The 15,482-nt window shown below is 40.1% G+C and overlaps 1 protein-coding gene across 5 annotated transcripts in view; it reads right to left on the bottom strand.

Moving 5' to 3' along the window:
* The window catches only part of ehbp1 (EH domain binding protein 1), a 192,629-nt gene that overhangs the window by 77,049 nt on the left and 100,098 nt on the right, over window positions 1-15,482 (bottom strand). For all 5 annotated transcript variants that reach the window (XM_051645796.1, XM_051645797.1, XM_051645799.1 and 2 more), the window contains 3 exons: window positions 7,186-8,061; window positions 4,422-4,463; window positions 4,181-4,321 (listed from right to left, as the gene is read on the bottom strand). In XM_051645796.1, coding sequence (XP_051501756.1) covers window positions 4,181-4,321; window positions 4,422-4,463; window positions 7,186-8,061 — 1,059 coding nt within the window. The remainder of the gene's footprint in view (window positions 1-4,180; window positions 4,322-4,421; window positions 4,464-7,185; window positions 8,062-15,482) is intronic.

Genomic DNA, 15,482 nt, shown 5'->3' with positions numbered 1-15,482 from the left:
AAGCTGACACGTGATAGAAGCTACACAAAATTATGTGGTTGTTTCATATCACATTTGCAATAGTGTTTTTAAACACTATTGGTTAGGTTTAGGTGTTGGTTAAGGGTAAGAATGCCTGTTTTGTTAACTTCTCATTTGCTTTTAGAACACTATTGGTTAGGTCTTATAGCCTGTCTACACCAGACGTGATTGGCACGTAATGTCAAAAACAATAGAACCCCATCATAGTCAGTGATGCTGTCCACACTGGAAACAACCGTAGCGGCGCATTCCATTTTGCGCTGCATGCGCTGGCACTCCTACACAAATTAAACGGCTTAGAGCATTCGTCTCGACGCGTCCAGTGTAGACAGCCTCAAGCCGTTGTGGCGTGTCGCGTCAAAGGATGCGCCCAGTGTAGACAGGGTGTTAGGTTAGGGAGGCAAGGTTTTCTTTTAAAACCTCGTCTGATTACAACATCAATTTACTCATTTTTGGCGCCCCTCACTGGACATTTCACTGGGAAACTATATCGATGCTCAGCCATACTATTTGAAGGCAGTTTGTATTTATAATTTATGGGAAGGGGGCAATCTTATCCTAGTAAGACTTTTTTTTGTTGTTGAAAAATATGTGTATAGGGCAATGCGTACAAGATGAGCCATGTATATTTAGGTTCTTATTCCTGAAAACGAATGATAGAATACATGAGCTGTGTTCCAAACGACAGCTCAACGACACTATGCACTTTTAAAATATACTATGCACTCAGCCATGTAGTGTATGAATTTTTAAAGTGTAGTATCATCCCAAATGGAACACTTTTTCCATTTTTACTACACGGAAGCATTTGCCGTTTAACAGCTGACGGAAGTGATGTTTCAAACGCACGTGATGTGTTGCCGCTAGCTTTAGCAGATTAGCCAACATCAGTTGAACACTTGCATTTTTTTTTTTTTTTCTCCCCAATTTGGAATGCCCAATTTCCAATGCTCTCTAAGTCCTCATGGTGGCATAGTGACTCACCTCAATCCGGGTGGCGGAGGACGAATCTCAGTTTGAGACCATCAATCCTCGCATCTTATCACGTGGCTTGTTGAGCGGGTTATCCACGCACAACTCACCACACGCCCCACCGAGAGCGAACCACATTAGAGCGACCACGAAGAGGTTACCCCATATGACTCTACCCTCCCTAGCAACCGGGCCAATTTGGTTGCTTAGGAGACCTGGCTGGAGTCACTCAGCATGCCCTGGATTGGAACTCACGACTCCAGGTGTGGTAGTCAGCGTCTTTACTCGCTGAGCTACCCAGGCCCTCTGAACACTTGTATCTTAAACAACATATATATTCACACAGCTTGGGGTGATGGTGAAACATTCAACTCACATTTGTAAGGTGCTGTATCCACTGATGTTTCGCTAGCTGCTACATTCTTCATTATTTACAATTGTTTTGTCAGAGCAGCAGCGAAGCCATGTAACTCTGCCCCTTCCACTATCTACGGCAAGCTGCATGCACTGAGTGCATGAACTGTCCAACATTCCACACTCTGTTTTGATGGTTGAATAAGTGCATCCGGGTTCTTAAAGTGCACTTATTTTTGCTGCATTTTTAGTGTAAACGTACTGCTTGCACTACTTACACTACAAAATGCCGTAGAATAGTTCAAAAGTGTTTGGGACGCACCTATGGACTAAAATCTAACATTTTGGTTTCACTGGGACTTTAAACTGAATGTTAAAGGAGTATTCTGTTCAATACAAGTTAAACTCAATCGACAGCATTTGTGGCATAATACGGATTACCACAAAAACATTTTTGTCCCTCCTTTTCTGAAAAAAGAAAAGAAGAAGAAGCAAAAATCGAAGTGACAGTTAGGCACTTACAATGGATGTGAATGGAGGCCAATTTTTTTTACATTAAAACACTCACTGTTTCCAAAGTATAGCCACAAGATATAACAATATGCATGTTTACATGATTTTAGTCTGATAAAATCACTTACTAACCTATTCTGTGTAAGGTAATAGCCAATTTTACAACTTCATTGCCATGACGATGTAATGTCAACAAACCCTAAAACCACTGTAAAAATGACAATTTAAACAACTTCACAGCTCAAATAATACATGAGTTTTAATAGAAGAATTAAAATAAGTGCTTTTATAAAATTATAAGCTTCACATTTCTGCCTTTAAATCCTCCAAAAATTGGCCCCATTAAATTCCACTGAAAGTGCCTCACTGTAACTTTTTTTAAAGTTGCTTTTTTTTAAAGAAAAGGAGGGATGAGTCGAAATTATTTGTTGCGATAATCATCATTATGCCACAAATGCTGTCGATTGAGCTTAACTTGAGAATACTCAGAATATTCCTTTAAGTCTAAATAGTCCACACTTCCCTGTTTTCTCTGCTGTGTCTGAAGGGCAGGTTTAACCACATGCTAAAGTGTATATCTTCAGCCCGCAAACAAAAATCTCTCTACACCCCAATGCCTTCACGGTCTCTCTCTCTTTTTTGTCTATCCTAACTTTCACCCCTCCTTCTCTATCTCCTCTTTGAAAGAATGCAACAAGTCTTAATCTAATTAAAATATTCCCTCTGCATACTAAAGCGTAAAGTCTCTTCTTAGCGGAGGAGCTTCATGCAGAGGCCGGTGATAAGATAACAGGGCCTACTAATCAAAACAAGACATCAACTAATCTAATCTAAATCACTAACAATTACCAGCGTGCCAAGCCACGCTCCCTTTTGATCAATGTTTTCTATTAAAAAGTGAAACAATTCAATATTCTAGAACGCTAATGCACTGAAGCCTCATTAGCACATCGTCCTTGGGATGGAGGCATTCTGAACACACAACGCTAATTCATGGTTAATTTACGGGACGAAGAATGTCTCCCCTTCATCAGAGGACTTTTGCAGGACGGAGAGAGAGAGAGAGAGAGAGAGAGAGAAAAAATGAGAAGAAGAGAAAATAAATATTCCTCTGACAGCTTTGGGGAACAAAATCCTTAATTTATGGCCACATTACAGTGAGGTGCCCTCCTGTTCCTTCTCTTTGCTTTCATATGCATTCAGTTCAAGGGCATCTTATTTCCTTTTAAAATTCATACAGCAAAATAATAAATTCACCACATGTTAAATATTTCATTACATCCTGACAACGCTTTGTTACATACTATTCTTCTTCTAAAATCAGGATGCAGAAAGGGTTGCAATGTTATATGGATGTGGTCTGAGCATTTTTAAGAGTTGTGCTGTCAGATATCAGTCGTCCTGCAGTACTGAGTTAAGTAGAGCAAGTTTATTTAGTGTTTCGTGTTCTCTGACTGGTCACTTCCTACATCACTACCAGGAACCCTTGAGTAATCCTCGTAAAACCTGTCCTGAGTGAAATGAGAGAAAGATTGCTGGAAGACGAGAAAGACTATCATGTAGGCCATTGGTTCAGGAATAACATTACTCTCTGTTACTTCCTGCCTGACAGGACAGAGTGTGTGTGTTTGTGTGTGTGTATGTATGTGTGTGTGTGTGTGTGAGAGAGAGTTCTTAGCTATACTTTGGGGGCAAATGTATCACTAAAAGTTTGCTAAATCTGAAAAAAATCTCCATTCAATGGTAAAAATGAAGTATGAAGTGAAATGTTTTTTTTTTTTTTTTTTGTGTAAGCATTAGTCTGTAGTAATTACAATTAGCTTCATATAAAACAACAGACGTCTATGGCATGTCATTATTTCGATATCTAAATGTGAGATAAATGAGATATCTAAGTGTATGATAAATGTGTATGTGTGTGTGAACACACTTAGTTTGGGCACAAAATTTCCCTAGAAGTGAGCTAAATCTGACAAAACCACCACTTGGGGATATAAGAATTACATATAAATATTACTCAATTAGAAATACGATTAATACATAAAATGTTTTTTCTTATTCTAAAAAAATTAAAATATGGTTAGGGTTAGTCTGTAGTAATTATAATTAGCTTTGTAAAAATCTACAGAATTTGCCCCATTTAGATTCAAGCAAGCATGTGTGTGTGTGTGTGTGTGTGTGTGTGTGTGTGTGTGTGTGTGTGTGTGTGTGTGTGTGTGTGAGTGAGTGAGTGAGTGAGTGAGTGAGTGTGTGTGTGTGTGTGTGTGAGTGAGTGAGTGAGTGAGTGAGTGTATGTGTGTGTGCGTGTGTGTGAACTCACATCGATTATCTGTGGAGTGTGTGTCGGTGACTGTGCATTGGTGGTGCTCTTGTTTCCGGTCTTCATGGCGGCGTCTCTACGGGCTTGTTCCAACAGCAGCCGGGCCCTCTCCTTCAGTTCCTCCTGACGAGACAGAACCTTCTGCAAAACAGAGAACGATTTGATATAAGACTTCCACTGTAACATGAAGTTTAATTGAAAACACCACTTGCGCTGTATGTACAACAAATATCTGTTTCACCTTCTCTTCACTGGTGTTTGATGTTGGGGCAGGCACAACTTCCTGGAGAGAGAAAAAACAAAACAAAGGTAAGACATAATAGCAAACCAGTGGGACAGTGGATGCGCCATCTCCCCATATTACAGGTTCCAGCAGGCAGCTGATTGGCTGAGATCTGTTGTATGGCAGCGATTCTGAAAAGCTGAGAGGGGATGGAAATACTCTTTGCCCCTGACTGCCACATGATCGCTGTTAGTTTCTTAGGTGAGAAGGCATCTATATAGTGCCATAGAGATGAATACCTACAGTAGATGCTACCTTAGCAACTGTTACAGTTACTGTGATACATCTGCACCTCCTTCCTATTGTAAAGGTCAAGATCCACCTGTGAAGCAAGTGATTTGACAGATCAATTCTGCAATAAGCAGCAGGGACTAAAAACTAAATGTTTTTAATTTCAGTTCGTTCTGAGCAAAAACAATGTTTTTGTTCCTGTTCCGTTGTTCCGCAGCCTCCTTTCCTAATTGTAACCGGTTAGAACGGGGAAAAAAGGTTAATACTCTTTTTAAAATAACAGTACTCTGTGCTAAGTACAAGTGGTGGGTAATATACCAGTCGCAGTGTTGCCAGATCTTGCAAGACAAGGAACAAGGAACCTGGTCTGGAAAAACAAGCCCGAAATAAGGGACTTGTCTCACTCAAAATAATCAAAAATAAGTGATTCAGTTTTTTTCACATGTGGGGAAATTATCAGCATAGAAATCATAACCATAGTATACAGTAGCCTATACAAAATAACATTTTCAATGAATGTATTCTTAATATAAAATATATCCCCAAAAATATATGGCCATCTAAAACCAAAAAATAGCCAAAATCTCTCTGTCTTTCAGAGTTTCACATGTTGCACGGGTGGGTTTGGACAAACGGCACCTTATGCAGGCCAAATTATTTTTAAACCTTGGTATACCCACAGAGATCACATGCACAGACCATGTTCTTCTGGAGCTAATAAAGTCCTGAATCAACTTTATATTGCTTTAATAACCAACATTGGGGTAATAAAGAAGCTAGCCCACACTCATTGCTTTTAGCCCTTTAACTGTCATAAGCCATATGAAACCAAACATTATCACAAAGTAAGGCCTAAAAAAAAAAAAAAAAAAAAAAAAAAAAAAAAATAGCATCATTTTTTTTATAGATAATTTAATTTTAATTACAGGTCTGCTTCTCAATCAAAACCTGCAGGATCAAATCTGTATTAATGCCTCATATCTAACAATAATTCAGTGAAGACACGGAAACAACAGAGAAATTTACTTTTTACCTTCTTCAGGATCAAAGCACATGCTTGTGTTCTACTAAAAAGAGAAAAGCTTAATTTTTCCAGGCAACATAAAGTGGTGTAATTCCAAAAATTAAACCCTTTGGCCTATGGTTTCATGAAAAAATAATTTGAACAAAATTAACCGGTTACCAGCATTTAAAACAAACATTTCTTCCCGTTCGAGTTTTTGGTTAAATTCTGGAAAGATTTTTGCTTGTTTTTGGTTTTCGTTCCTTGAATAGATCTCATTGACACCATATTAAATATTAGCATCCAGACAGTTATTTAACGATTACCTGTTTCTACACTAAAACAGTTGACATATCTGAACAAGCCAAATGCAGCACCTAGGTATTTATTTCCATGCACAGTGCTATAGCAGCAGAGACACAACACAATCAGTGAAACAACCAAATCAGGCGCCTTCAAACTAAAGGTGGCACCAAGCAACAGTCTCCATGGTAACTCACCTCTCATGTCACAACTGAGGCCTTGATGGTATGTCAAAATAAAATCATGGCAAATCTAAGCTGGAAAGTTATTCAGTGGAAGGAATGACAGTGATACACAGTGAGTGTGTGATAAAAGTTGGCTGTACTGAAATACCCACAAGTGTGTGTGTGTGCACGCTGTATAGATGAGGAGAGGCTCTCATGCGGAACACGCTATAACCCGTGTCAGCATTAGAGCTGCAGGCGGGATGGCCCATACATAATGACATGCCACTCCGAGTGACACGAGGCTGCTGTCAAAAATATGAAACATGTAAAAGACTTCAAATTGTTTTATGTGCTGTGATTTTATATATCAGCTTTTCCTTGTAACTCGTTTAAACTGTAACTGCTTTTCTGTTGTGAGTGTTAAGGCAAAATTAATTTAACAAGAATGTGTATGAATGTTTGTTGCCTGAAATCATGCATCTGTGTATTACATTTCATGGTATTAATCAAGGATTTATTTGTGTGGTGACTATTAGTGATTTTGGTCATTTTAGGATGGGGTAAGTGGAAGGGTGGGGGGTGAGTTTTGGGAGGGCCAAACAATAAATTCTTTATAATTGTTGTTTAATGTACATATGTGTCAGATGGATGTCTTTTCTCACTGTGTTGCATGCGTATCTGTGTTTTTTAAAATCTAATGCCATTACTGCCATGTTTTTTTAAGATATAAAGTTAAAAATAGTTAAACAAAAACAAAAAAGGGCCTCTCCAAATAGATTAAGTGCTGTTGCTCCCCGAACTGAAAGCGTCCTGTAAACTGTCGCTGGCCCAACTTGGACCACAATATTTCTATTGTAGCCAATCACAAATTAAAAATGTAATGTTTTTAAAAAAGGTTCTTGAAATGCTACAATTATTGTGTTTTCATGATCAATCAATTTGGTTACTTCAATATACTCATGCCCATACCTAGGGTGTGTGTGTACATTTTTTAGCAGGCATGTGTGTTCACATTTACCTGTGCATGTTTAGCAGGGGTGTGTGTGTGGTTCGTCTGGGCACTGCTGTCAGATTCAGAATGGCGCAAACTCGCTCTCTTCTTCTTGATTAGATCAGCGTCTCTGTTATAAGTGAATCCCAGTTTGTGTGCATTTACTAGCGAAGGCCCAGTGTGCCATGTGGCCGAACCAGACTCTGTTTCTTTCTCGCCAGCCCGTTGAGGCTCACACTGCTCCCTAGTGTCTCTGGTGTCAGTGGTAGTGAAACCACCCAACAGCCCTATCTCCTTTTCTCTCTCCAACCTGTGAGACAGGTCACCCATGTCCAGTGTATCAGCTTTGAGAAGTTTTTTCTGTTCTGTAGCAAGGGGTTGGCTGGGAGAAGTGTCCAGGCTGGTTCTGGTACGCTGGGCTGGTTGTGGGTGAGGTTCTTTGACCAACGGAGACGCTGGAGAGACACGATCCCCTGCAATTACCGTAGATGCCCGTAAAGATGGAGTTACTTTTAGAACTTCTCCTGAGGAGGCCGATAGAGAACTAGATCCCCCGCTTGACCCAGCTGACTTCACTTCCTGCTCTGCTGTCTCAACATGCCCGCCATTGGTTGCTGCAAAATCCAGCTGTTTGGAGGACTCGCAATGAATGTCATTAAGCTCAGCGTAGAACTTATCCTGGTCAATGGAACTGTTCGTGTCAGTCTCAAAGTCTCCAACTTTGTATGTACTACGGCTGCTGTTGGCTTCAATCTGCACTACGTTGAGTTCCTCACCACTGAAATGTGCCCGGATCTGATACAGGTATGTCATCACTGTCAACTTATCCGGGATGGCCAGAAGAACCATGTCAGATGGCTCCAGAAGACGGGAGATGCCCAGACTGGCAAAGCCATCATATGCCTACACACAAGACAAAAAAACAAATGAGGAGTATCAAATGTATCAAAACAGGCAAGGCTAGGTAAAGGTGAAAGTCAACTGACTTAGAAAGTGAAAAAACAAAAATATACTAAAACATAATACTTGAGAAGGACCACATTTCTGAAGGGTTGGAGCTGTAGGGTTTAAGGTAAGTTAAGAAGAGGTGAGTGTTTAAGGTGAAGAGTATAAGACCAGAAACTTTATGCAAGTATGCTTCTTGCGTTACCATGGCGGTAACAGACCCTTACTCAAAGGGGTGAGAGAGTTACGTTCAAAAGCTACAAAAGCTTCAGGCAAGTAGCTACAAATAAATGTACTTTTACTTACTTAGTCAGCAATATTCTCTACAAACTCTGGTTCCACCATAACATTACTTGGCTTGAAAGAGAAAACTCACCATAGAAGTGGACAGTTCACACTAATGTCCCCTATAGAGCACCTTGCGGCAATATTGAGAATGCAATGCCTACTTGCACTGTGCTATGATTTGTGGCCTTCACACATTTTGGAATGTACCAATGCGTCGTTAGAATCGTCTGCATTCATGTACTTGTGTAAAGTGTGTTTCGGCTTTTAGGGGCGACATGGGTGCAGGGTGGGAGAGCTTGACAGGGTGTGTGGTGAAGAGTGAAGGCTGAGAGAAGGAAAGTGTGGAGTCAGAGGGAAGTGTAGGCTATGAGGTGAAGGGTGAAAGGGAAAAGTAGGCTATTGGGTGTAGGGTGGGAAGGAATAGTAGGGTGTAAAGTGAATTGTGAAATGATGGGGAATGATGGAAATGGGAAGGGTAGGGGTCTAGGGTGAAGGGTAACTCGGATGGGTGGGGTAGGGTATTTCGTAAAAGATGAAGGGGCAGGATAGGCTATAGGATGAAGGGTGGAAAAGTAGGTTATAGACAGAGTGTAGAGTGTGAGGGAAGCATTGGGTGTAAAGTAAAGGAAGGAATAGACAGTTTAGGTGTAGGGTGCATGCAGGAATTAGATTTGGGATAAGACAAGCTGGGATCAGTAGGATGCGGCAGGCACTGACAGCTAATGTCAAGGATGGTTCTCCATGATAAGAGAGCACGATACCAAGAAACACTAAACTAATCCGGCCTCAGTCTTATCACATTCATCTCCCACTCTCCCTCCTTCCATCTCTCTCAATTCCTCTCTCTCTTTCTCCCCTCTTTCCATCACTCTCTCTCTCTCTCGGCAGTGAGTATAATTGCACTGATTTGTCCGGTTGAGGAGAACAGGCAGATAATCAAACGGCCAAACTCAATCCCTGATCAGGAGATAGAGGGAGAGACAGAGAAACAGACGAAGAAGTATAAGCAAACCTGCTGACATTATCGCAGTAATCCACCAAATGAATGAAATAAAAGTTACTTTTCCTTTCTCTTAAGAATTTGAGAATACAACAGTATAAAGAAAACCCTACACATTACCCGTCTGTCTCCCCCTCCCCCTGATTCTCTTTATCAGAGCTGCTATCAGAGCTGGGCTGATGGCCGACTACATTTCAGCCTGTTGGCAAGTGTTAACTATTGTCTCTACCTCTCCCCCTTACCCATCTACAGACTTGATCAGGTTAGTCCCCTTTATTGGCATGAGTGAGAGAGAGAGAGAGAGAGAGAGAGAGAGAGAGAAAAAGAGAAAGGGAGGGATAATCAAAGGTAAGCCGATTCTCAATTTACAATTAATCATATCTTTCTTTCTCTCGTTCCGTCTCTTTTTCCTGTTTGCTGAATACTAAAAATATCAATGGTGACGAAGACCTTAATCTGCAGTTGTGCTGTTTGGGTTTTAACTCTAAAGAAAAAGTGGTGAAACGAACAGAATAAAAATGCCTAATTAGGATTCTGACACTTAAGCCCAAAGTGTACTTCGGTTTTGACACAAACACTTAGCATATGCTTACAGTCGAAAGCTCAGCCTTTCAAAGTATACTCCATTTGACCGTTAGCGCAAACACAAGTGGTTAGAGCATGCACACCATGACAGCTATGAAATACTGGACTACTTCTCTTCAGGAGTTTTTAGACCCATAAAGATGTCTTTACAGGCCTTCAGATTCGAGTTATACAAATGCAGGTATCTCCCGTCCTCCTCACACACATCCCCTTCACGTCCACTGTTGTTGTTACCACCTTCATCTCCTGTTGTTCACCAGTGTTTACATTGTCTTGCACTTTGCGACAGCAATGGCTCAACTGCGAGTGCTGCCACCTTGTGGACCCACTGATTAATGCAAATAATTCCAGGGGCACTGCGCGTTTAGGTTATGTGTGGTTAGAAAAAGCAGGCTACACACGTTCAGTGCTCAAGAACACTGTTGATGAAATTTAGATCTTGCATCCTGTATGCAGACGCACAGTGTTCGTCTAACCAAAGTATATTTTGGGTTTTTGGCTACATTCACACCACAGCTGAATTAAGTTGAATGTTATACTTATGTTTCTATCCAAGTTGACATTCAGTTTATGCAAAAAATCGGAATATTGCAAAAACAATTAACGAATAAAGCAGCATTTCCCTCCCATGTGTTTAAGAGGACAAAATCGCCACTTCTGGGGAAATTGGCTTATTAAATGTAATAAATTACTTGCTGTTTAGAGCACGCAAAAATACACCCCAGACAAACATCATGTTTGCAGCACATTCCTTATATCTTGGAGCAAAAGCATGTCAGATTGTTCTGCAAGGTAATAACAGCCAATCATTTTGATGTCAGGCTTTGGCTCCGGCATTTCAGAATAACAAGAGCAACATTGAAGATTACATATTCACATGGCTTGTTGAGACAGTCACATGACTTTATATATCTCCATAAATTCTACATAAAGGCTTTGTGATGGCCACTCCAATCCCTTGACTTTGTTGTCCTTAAGCCATTTTGCCACAACTTTGGAGGTATGATTGGGGTCCATATGATTATCCATTTGGAAAACCCAATTGCGACTGAGCTTTAACTTCCTGGCTGATGTCTTGAGATGTTGCTTCAATATATCCACATCATTTTCCTTCATCATAATGCCAGGTATTTTGTGAAGTGCACCAGTCCCTCCTGCAGAAAAGCACCCCATTAACATGATGCTGCAACCCCCATGCTTTACGGTTGGGATGGTGTTCTTCAGTATGCGAGCCTCACCCTTTTTCCTCCAAACATAACTATGGTCATTATGGCCAAACAGTTAAATTTTTGTTTCATCAGACAAGAGGACATGTGCACTTGGGGACAAAGAGTACTGGCTTTTTTATGGTGGTTTTGGAGCAGTGACTTCTTCCTTGCTGAGCAGCCTTTCAGGTTATGTTGATACAGGATTCGCTTTACTGTGGATATAGATAATTGTCTACCTGTTTCCTTCAGCATCTTCACAAGGTACTTTGCCGTTGTTCTGGGATTGATTTGCACTTTCCGCACCAAACTACGTTCATCTATAGGAAACAAAATACGTCTCCTTCCTGAATGGTATGATGGCTGCATGGTCCCATGGTGTTTATACTTGTATACTATTGTTTGTACAGATGAACGTGGTACCATCAGGCATTTGGAAATTGCTCCCAAGGATGAACCAGACTTGTGAGGTCCACAATTTCTTTTTGAGGTCTTGGCTGATTTCTTTTGATTTTCCCATGATGTAAAGCAAAGAGGCGCTGAGTTTGAAGGTAGGCCTTAAAATACATCCACAGGTACACCTCCAATTGACTCGAATTATCCAATTAGTCTATCAGAAGCTAAATGGCTAATTTCATAAAGGCTTGACATTATTTTCTGGAATTTTCCAAGCTGCTTAAAGGCACAGTTAACTTAGTGTATGTAAACTTCTGACCCACTGGAATTGTGATATAGTCAATTTAAAGTGAAACAATCTGTTTGTAACAATTGTTGGAAAAATTACTTCTGTCATGCACAAGTAATTTCATCCTTAATGACTTGCCAAAACTATAGTTTGCTAATCTGAAATCTGTGGAGTGGTTAAAAAATGAGTTTTAATGACTTCAACTTAAGTGTATATAAACTTCTGACTTCAACTGTGTAATATATATATATATATATATATATATATATATATATATATATATATATATATATACACACACACACACACACACACACACACACACACACACACCCCGATCAGCCACAACATTAAAACCACCTGCCTAATATCTTTGACCCATCGAGGCATAGACTCCACAAGATCTCTGAAGGTGTCCTGTGGTATCTGGCACAAGACGTTAGCAGCAGATCCTTTAAGTCCTGTAAGTTGCGAGGTGGAGCCTCCATGGATCGGACTTGTTGGTCCAGCACATCCCATAGATGATCAATCGGATTGAGATCTGGAGAATTTGGAGTCCAAGTCAACACATTAAACTCTTTGTCATGTTCCTCAAATCATTCCTGAATAATTTTTGCAGTGTGGCAGGGTGCATTATTCTGCTGAAAGAGGCCACTGCTATCAGGGAATACCATTGCCATGAAGGGGTGTACGTGGTCTGCAACAATCTTTAGCCATCTCTTCCCCAGGTAAACGACGCACACGCACTCGGTCGTCCACATGATCTAAAAGAAAACGTGATTCATTAGACCAGGCCACCTTCTTCCATTGCTCCATGGTCCAGTTCTGACGCTCACGTACCCATTGTAGGTGCTTTCGGCGGTGGACAGGGGTCAGCATGGGCAGTCTGACCGGTCTGCGGCTACGCAGCCCCATACACAGCAAGCTGTGATGCACTGTGTGTTCTGACACCATTCTATCATGGCCAGCATTAAGATTTTCAGCAATTTGTGCTACAGTAGCTCTTCTGTGGGATCGGAACAGACGTGCTAGCCTTCGCACTACACGCACATCAATGAGCCTTAGGTGCCCATGACCATATCACCGGTTCACCGGTTGTCCTTCCTTGGGCCACTTTTGGTAGGTACTAACCACTGTATACACCCCACAAAACATGTTGTTTTGGAGATGCTCCAGTCATCTAGCCATCACAATTTGGCCCTTGTCAAAGTCGCTCAGATCCTTACGCTTGCCCATTTTTCCTGCTTCCAACACATGAAATTCAAGAAATGACTGTTCACTTGCTGCCTAATATATCCCACCCATTGACAGGTGCCATTGTACCGAGATAATAAATGTTATTCACTTCACCTGTCAGTGGTTTTAATGTTGTGGCTGATCAGTGTATATATCATATTAAATATATATTGAATATATAACACATTGAATAAAAATAATTTAGAATTCATATATAAACCACATAATAAAAGCTCTTGTGATCAAGCTTATGAAAAAATAATCTGATTAAAAAAATAATAATTCTGAATTGGGCACATTAGCTTGGGGTGTGAACGTAGCCTTAACTGTAGAGTGTGTTTGCATTGATGTTAAAGGGAGCAAGATGCACCTCAAAAAGAATAAAAAAAACTTTTAAAAAAACTCACAAACAACAGACAAGTTAGTTGTCTTTTACCCTCAATGTTTCAGTCTGCAAATCAACAAATCATTATCAATTAAAACATTCACTGTGTAAACAGCAAATGTGTTTGTGTGTAAGCATGTCTAGATGGTTAAGCCCAAAAATATCCTTCTGATGAACTGCGTTAATTTACACAAGCAATAAAAAAATAAAAAAATAAAATAAATAAATAAATAAAATAATCATACAAACAACTATTTATTCAACAAACAAAAATGTGGTGCTTGCTCTCTATTGGTGTATACAGTAAATGAAGCGGTGCTAATAACCTGTGTGAACTGTGCAATTGTGTATTTAAGACTTTCTCTTGCAGCTCTGGTCTGTTGGCCCCTCCCCCATGCTAAATGAACAATGAAAAGCATTTTGTTTTGTGAATGACATTGCTGAATGATTGACGGGTATCCATCGCTGTCAGTCTCACACACAGCCAGAGGGGCTTTTCCCCTGTCTGCACATTTATCGAGGAACACAGGAACACATACACACATGCGCGCACAGATCAGATATCATGGGAAATTACTGCAACTCTCTCTCTCTCAGCACACACATACATAGAAAATAATTCTTTTCAGTGCCTGTATGACCAAACCATCCTCTCCTCTCCCATCTGCTATTGATTGCTCTTATCTGTCATATTTCAATGGAGACTATTGCAATCATGGCTGGGCCAGAGAGGGTCGAACTGATTCTATCACATGAAAATGAATGCTGTGAATGCTGTTTATACAAATGTGAGCATGTATGGGAGGGTACAGAGAGTGCTCTTAACCTCCTCAGCTTGGGGTAGTCATTTATCATTGAAAGAGAGAGAGAATATGCACTCTTTGGTGTGTTAGAGAGAGAGAGAGAGAGAGAGAGAGAGAGAGAGAGAGAGAGAGAGAGAGGAAAACCGTGTACATGATAGGGCGAGAAGGAGAGAGCAGGAAATGAGCTTGCAGGAAGTGACTGCAGGTATTGAGTGTAGGGATAAAGTGATAACAGATGAAAGGACTGGAGGGAGAGGAGAGAGAGAGCAGCACATAAAACAAACCTAATAAAATCTAAATGGAGTTAATCTGAGGGCTACAATAGGAGTCAATCTGCAGAGCTCCAGAATACAGTGAGCGTTCAATGGAGTAGAATTACAGAGGAATTAGCACAAGTTTTATAGATCCAAACATCCAAATAGATTGCAAGCAAATTGGGGATGCAACTCTTTTGCAAATATACACTTGTACATATTCTGCACTTCATATGTTTGAAAGAGAGAGGAAAAGCGAGATGCTTGGAGTAATCCTTGTTGGCACAGCCACATGGCGGTTTATTTAAACAGACATTTAAGAGATGACAATGGATGGATGGAACAAGATACAATGTAAAACAAGAGAAAGAAAGAAAGAAAGAGAGAAACAGAGTTCCCTCCCTTTTAGACCAATTAATTTCCATGATTTCTCCAGGCGTTTTTGAAAACTGGATATAGATCATATATGATTCATATATCATTTTGATTCAGACCGATTTGTAAATTAATAATTTTTGACTGATTTGTGAATCGTTTCGACTAATTCATAAAAAAATTCACTGACAAAAAGGACATCACTCTGGCTTGCGAACAAGTTTTACAATATCAAGCTCATTAAATATTTTAGAGCAGAAAAAAATTGCAAAATACATATTCACAATAGCAATTTCCATGACTTTTCCGATACATTTGAGATTTTATTAATCTCCATAACTTGGAAAACAATTTTAATATTCCCTGATAATTCCAGGTTTTTCTATGACAAAGTGACTAGGAGAAAGGAGGAGGAAAATAAAACAGAGAAAGAGAGAGACTGAGAAAAAGTGAAATAAAAAGAAAATGAAAGAGAGAAGGGTAAAGAGTTGGTGCTCAACCGATTATCTCTTTTTCATCCAATTTAGATGTCCCATTAAACTCAAAGATCTACCCTTCTGTAT

This window comes from Myxocyprinus asiaticus, chromosome 20 (assembly GCF_019703515.2).
Source record: "Myxocyprinus asiaticus isolate MX2 ecotype Aquarium Trade chromosome 20, UBuf_Myxa_2, whole genome shotgun sequence".
NCBI lineage: Eukaryota > Metazoa > Chordata > Actinopteri > Cypriniformes > Catostomidae > Myxocyprinus > Myxocyprinus asiaticus.
The sequence above is the reverse complement of the archived record's forward strand: the minus strand, read 5'-3'. Positions and strand labels throughout refer to the sequence as shown.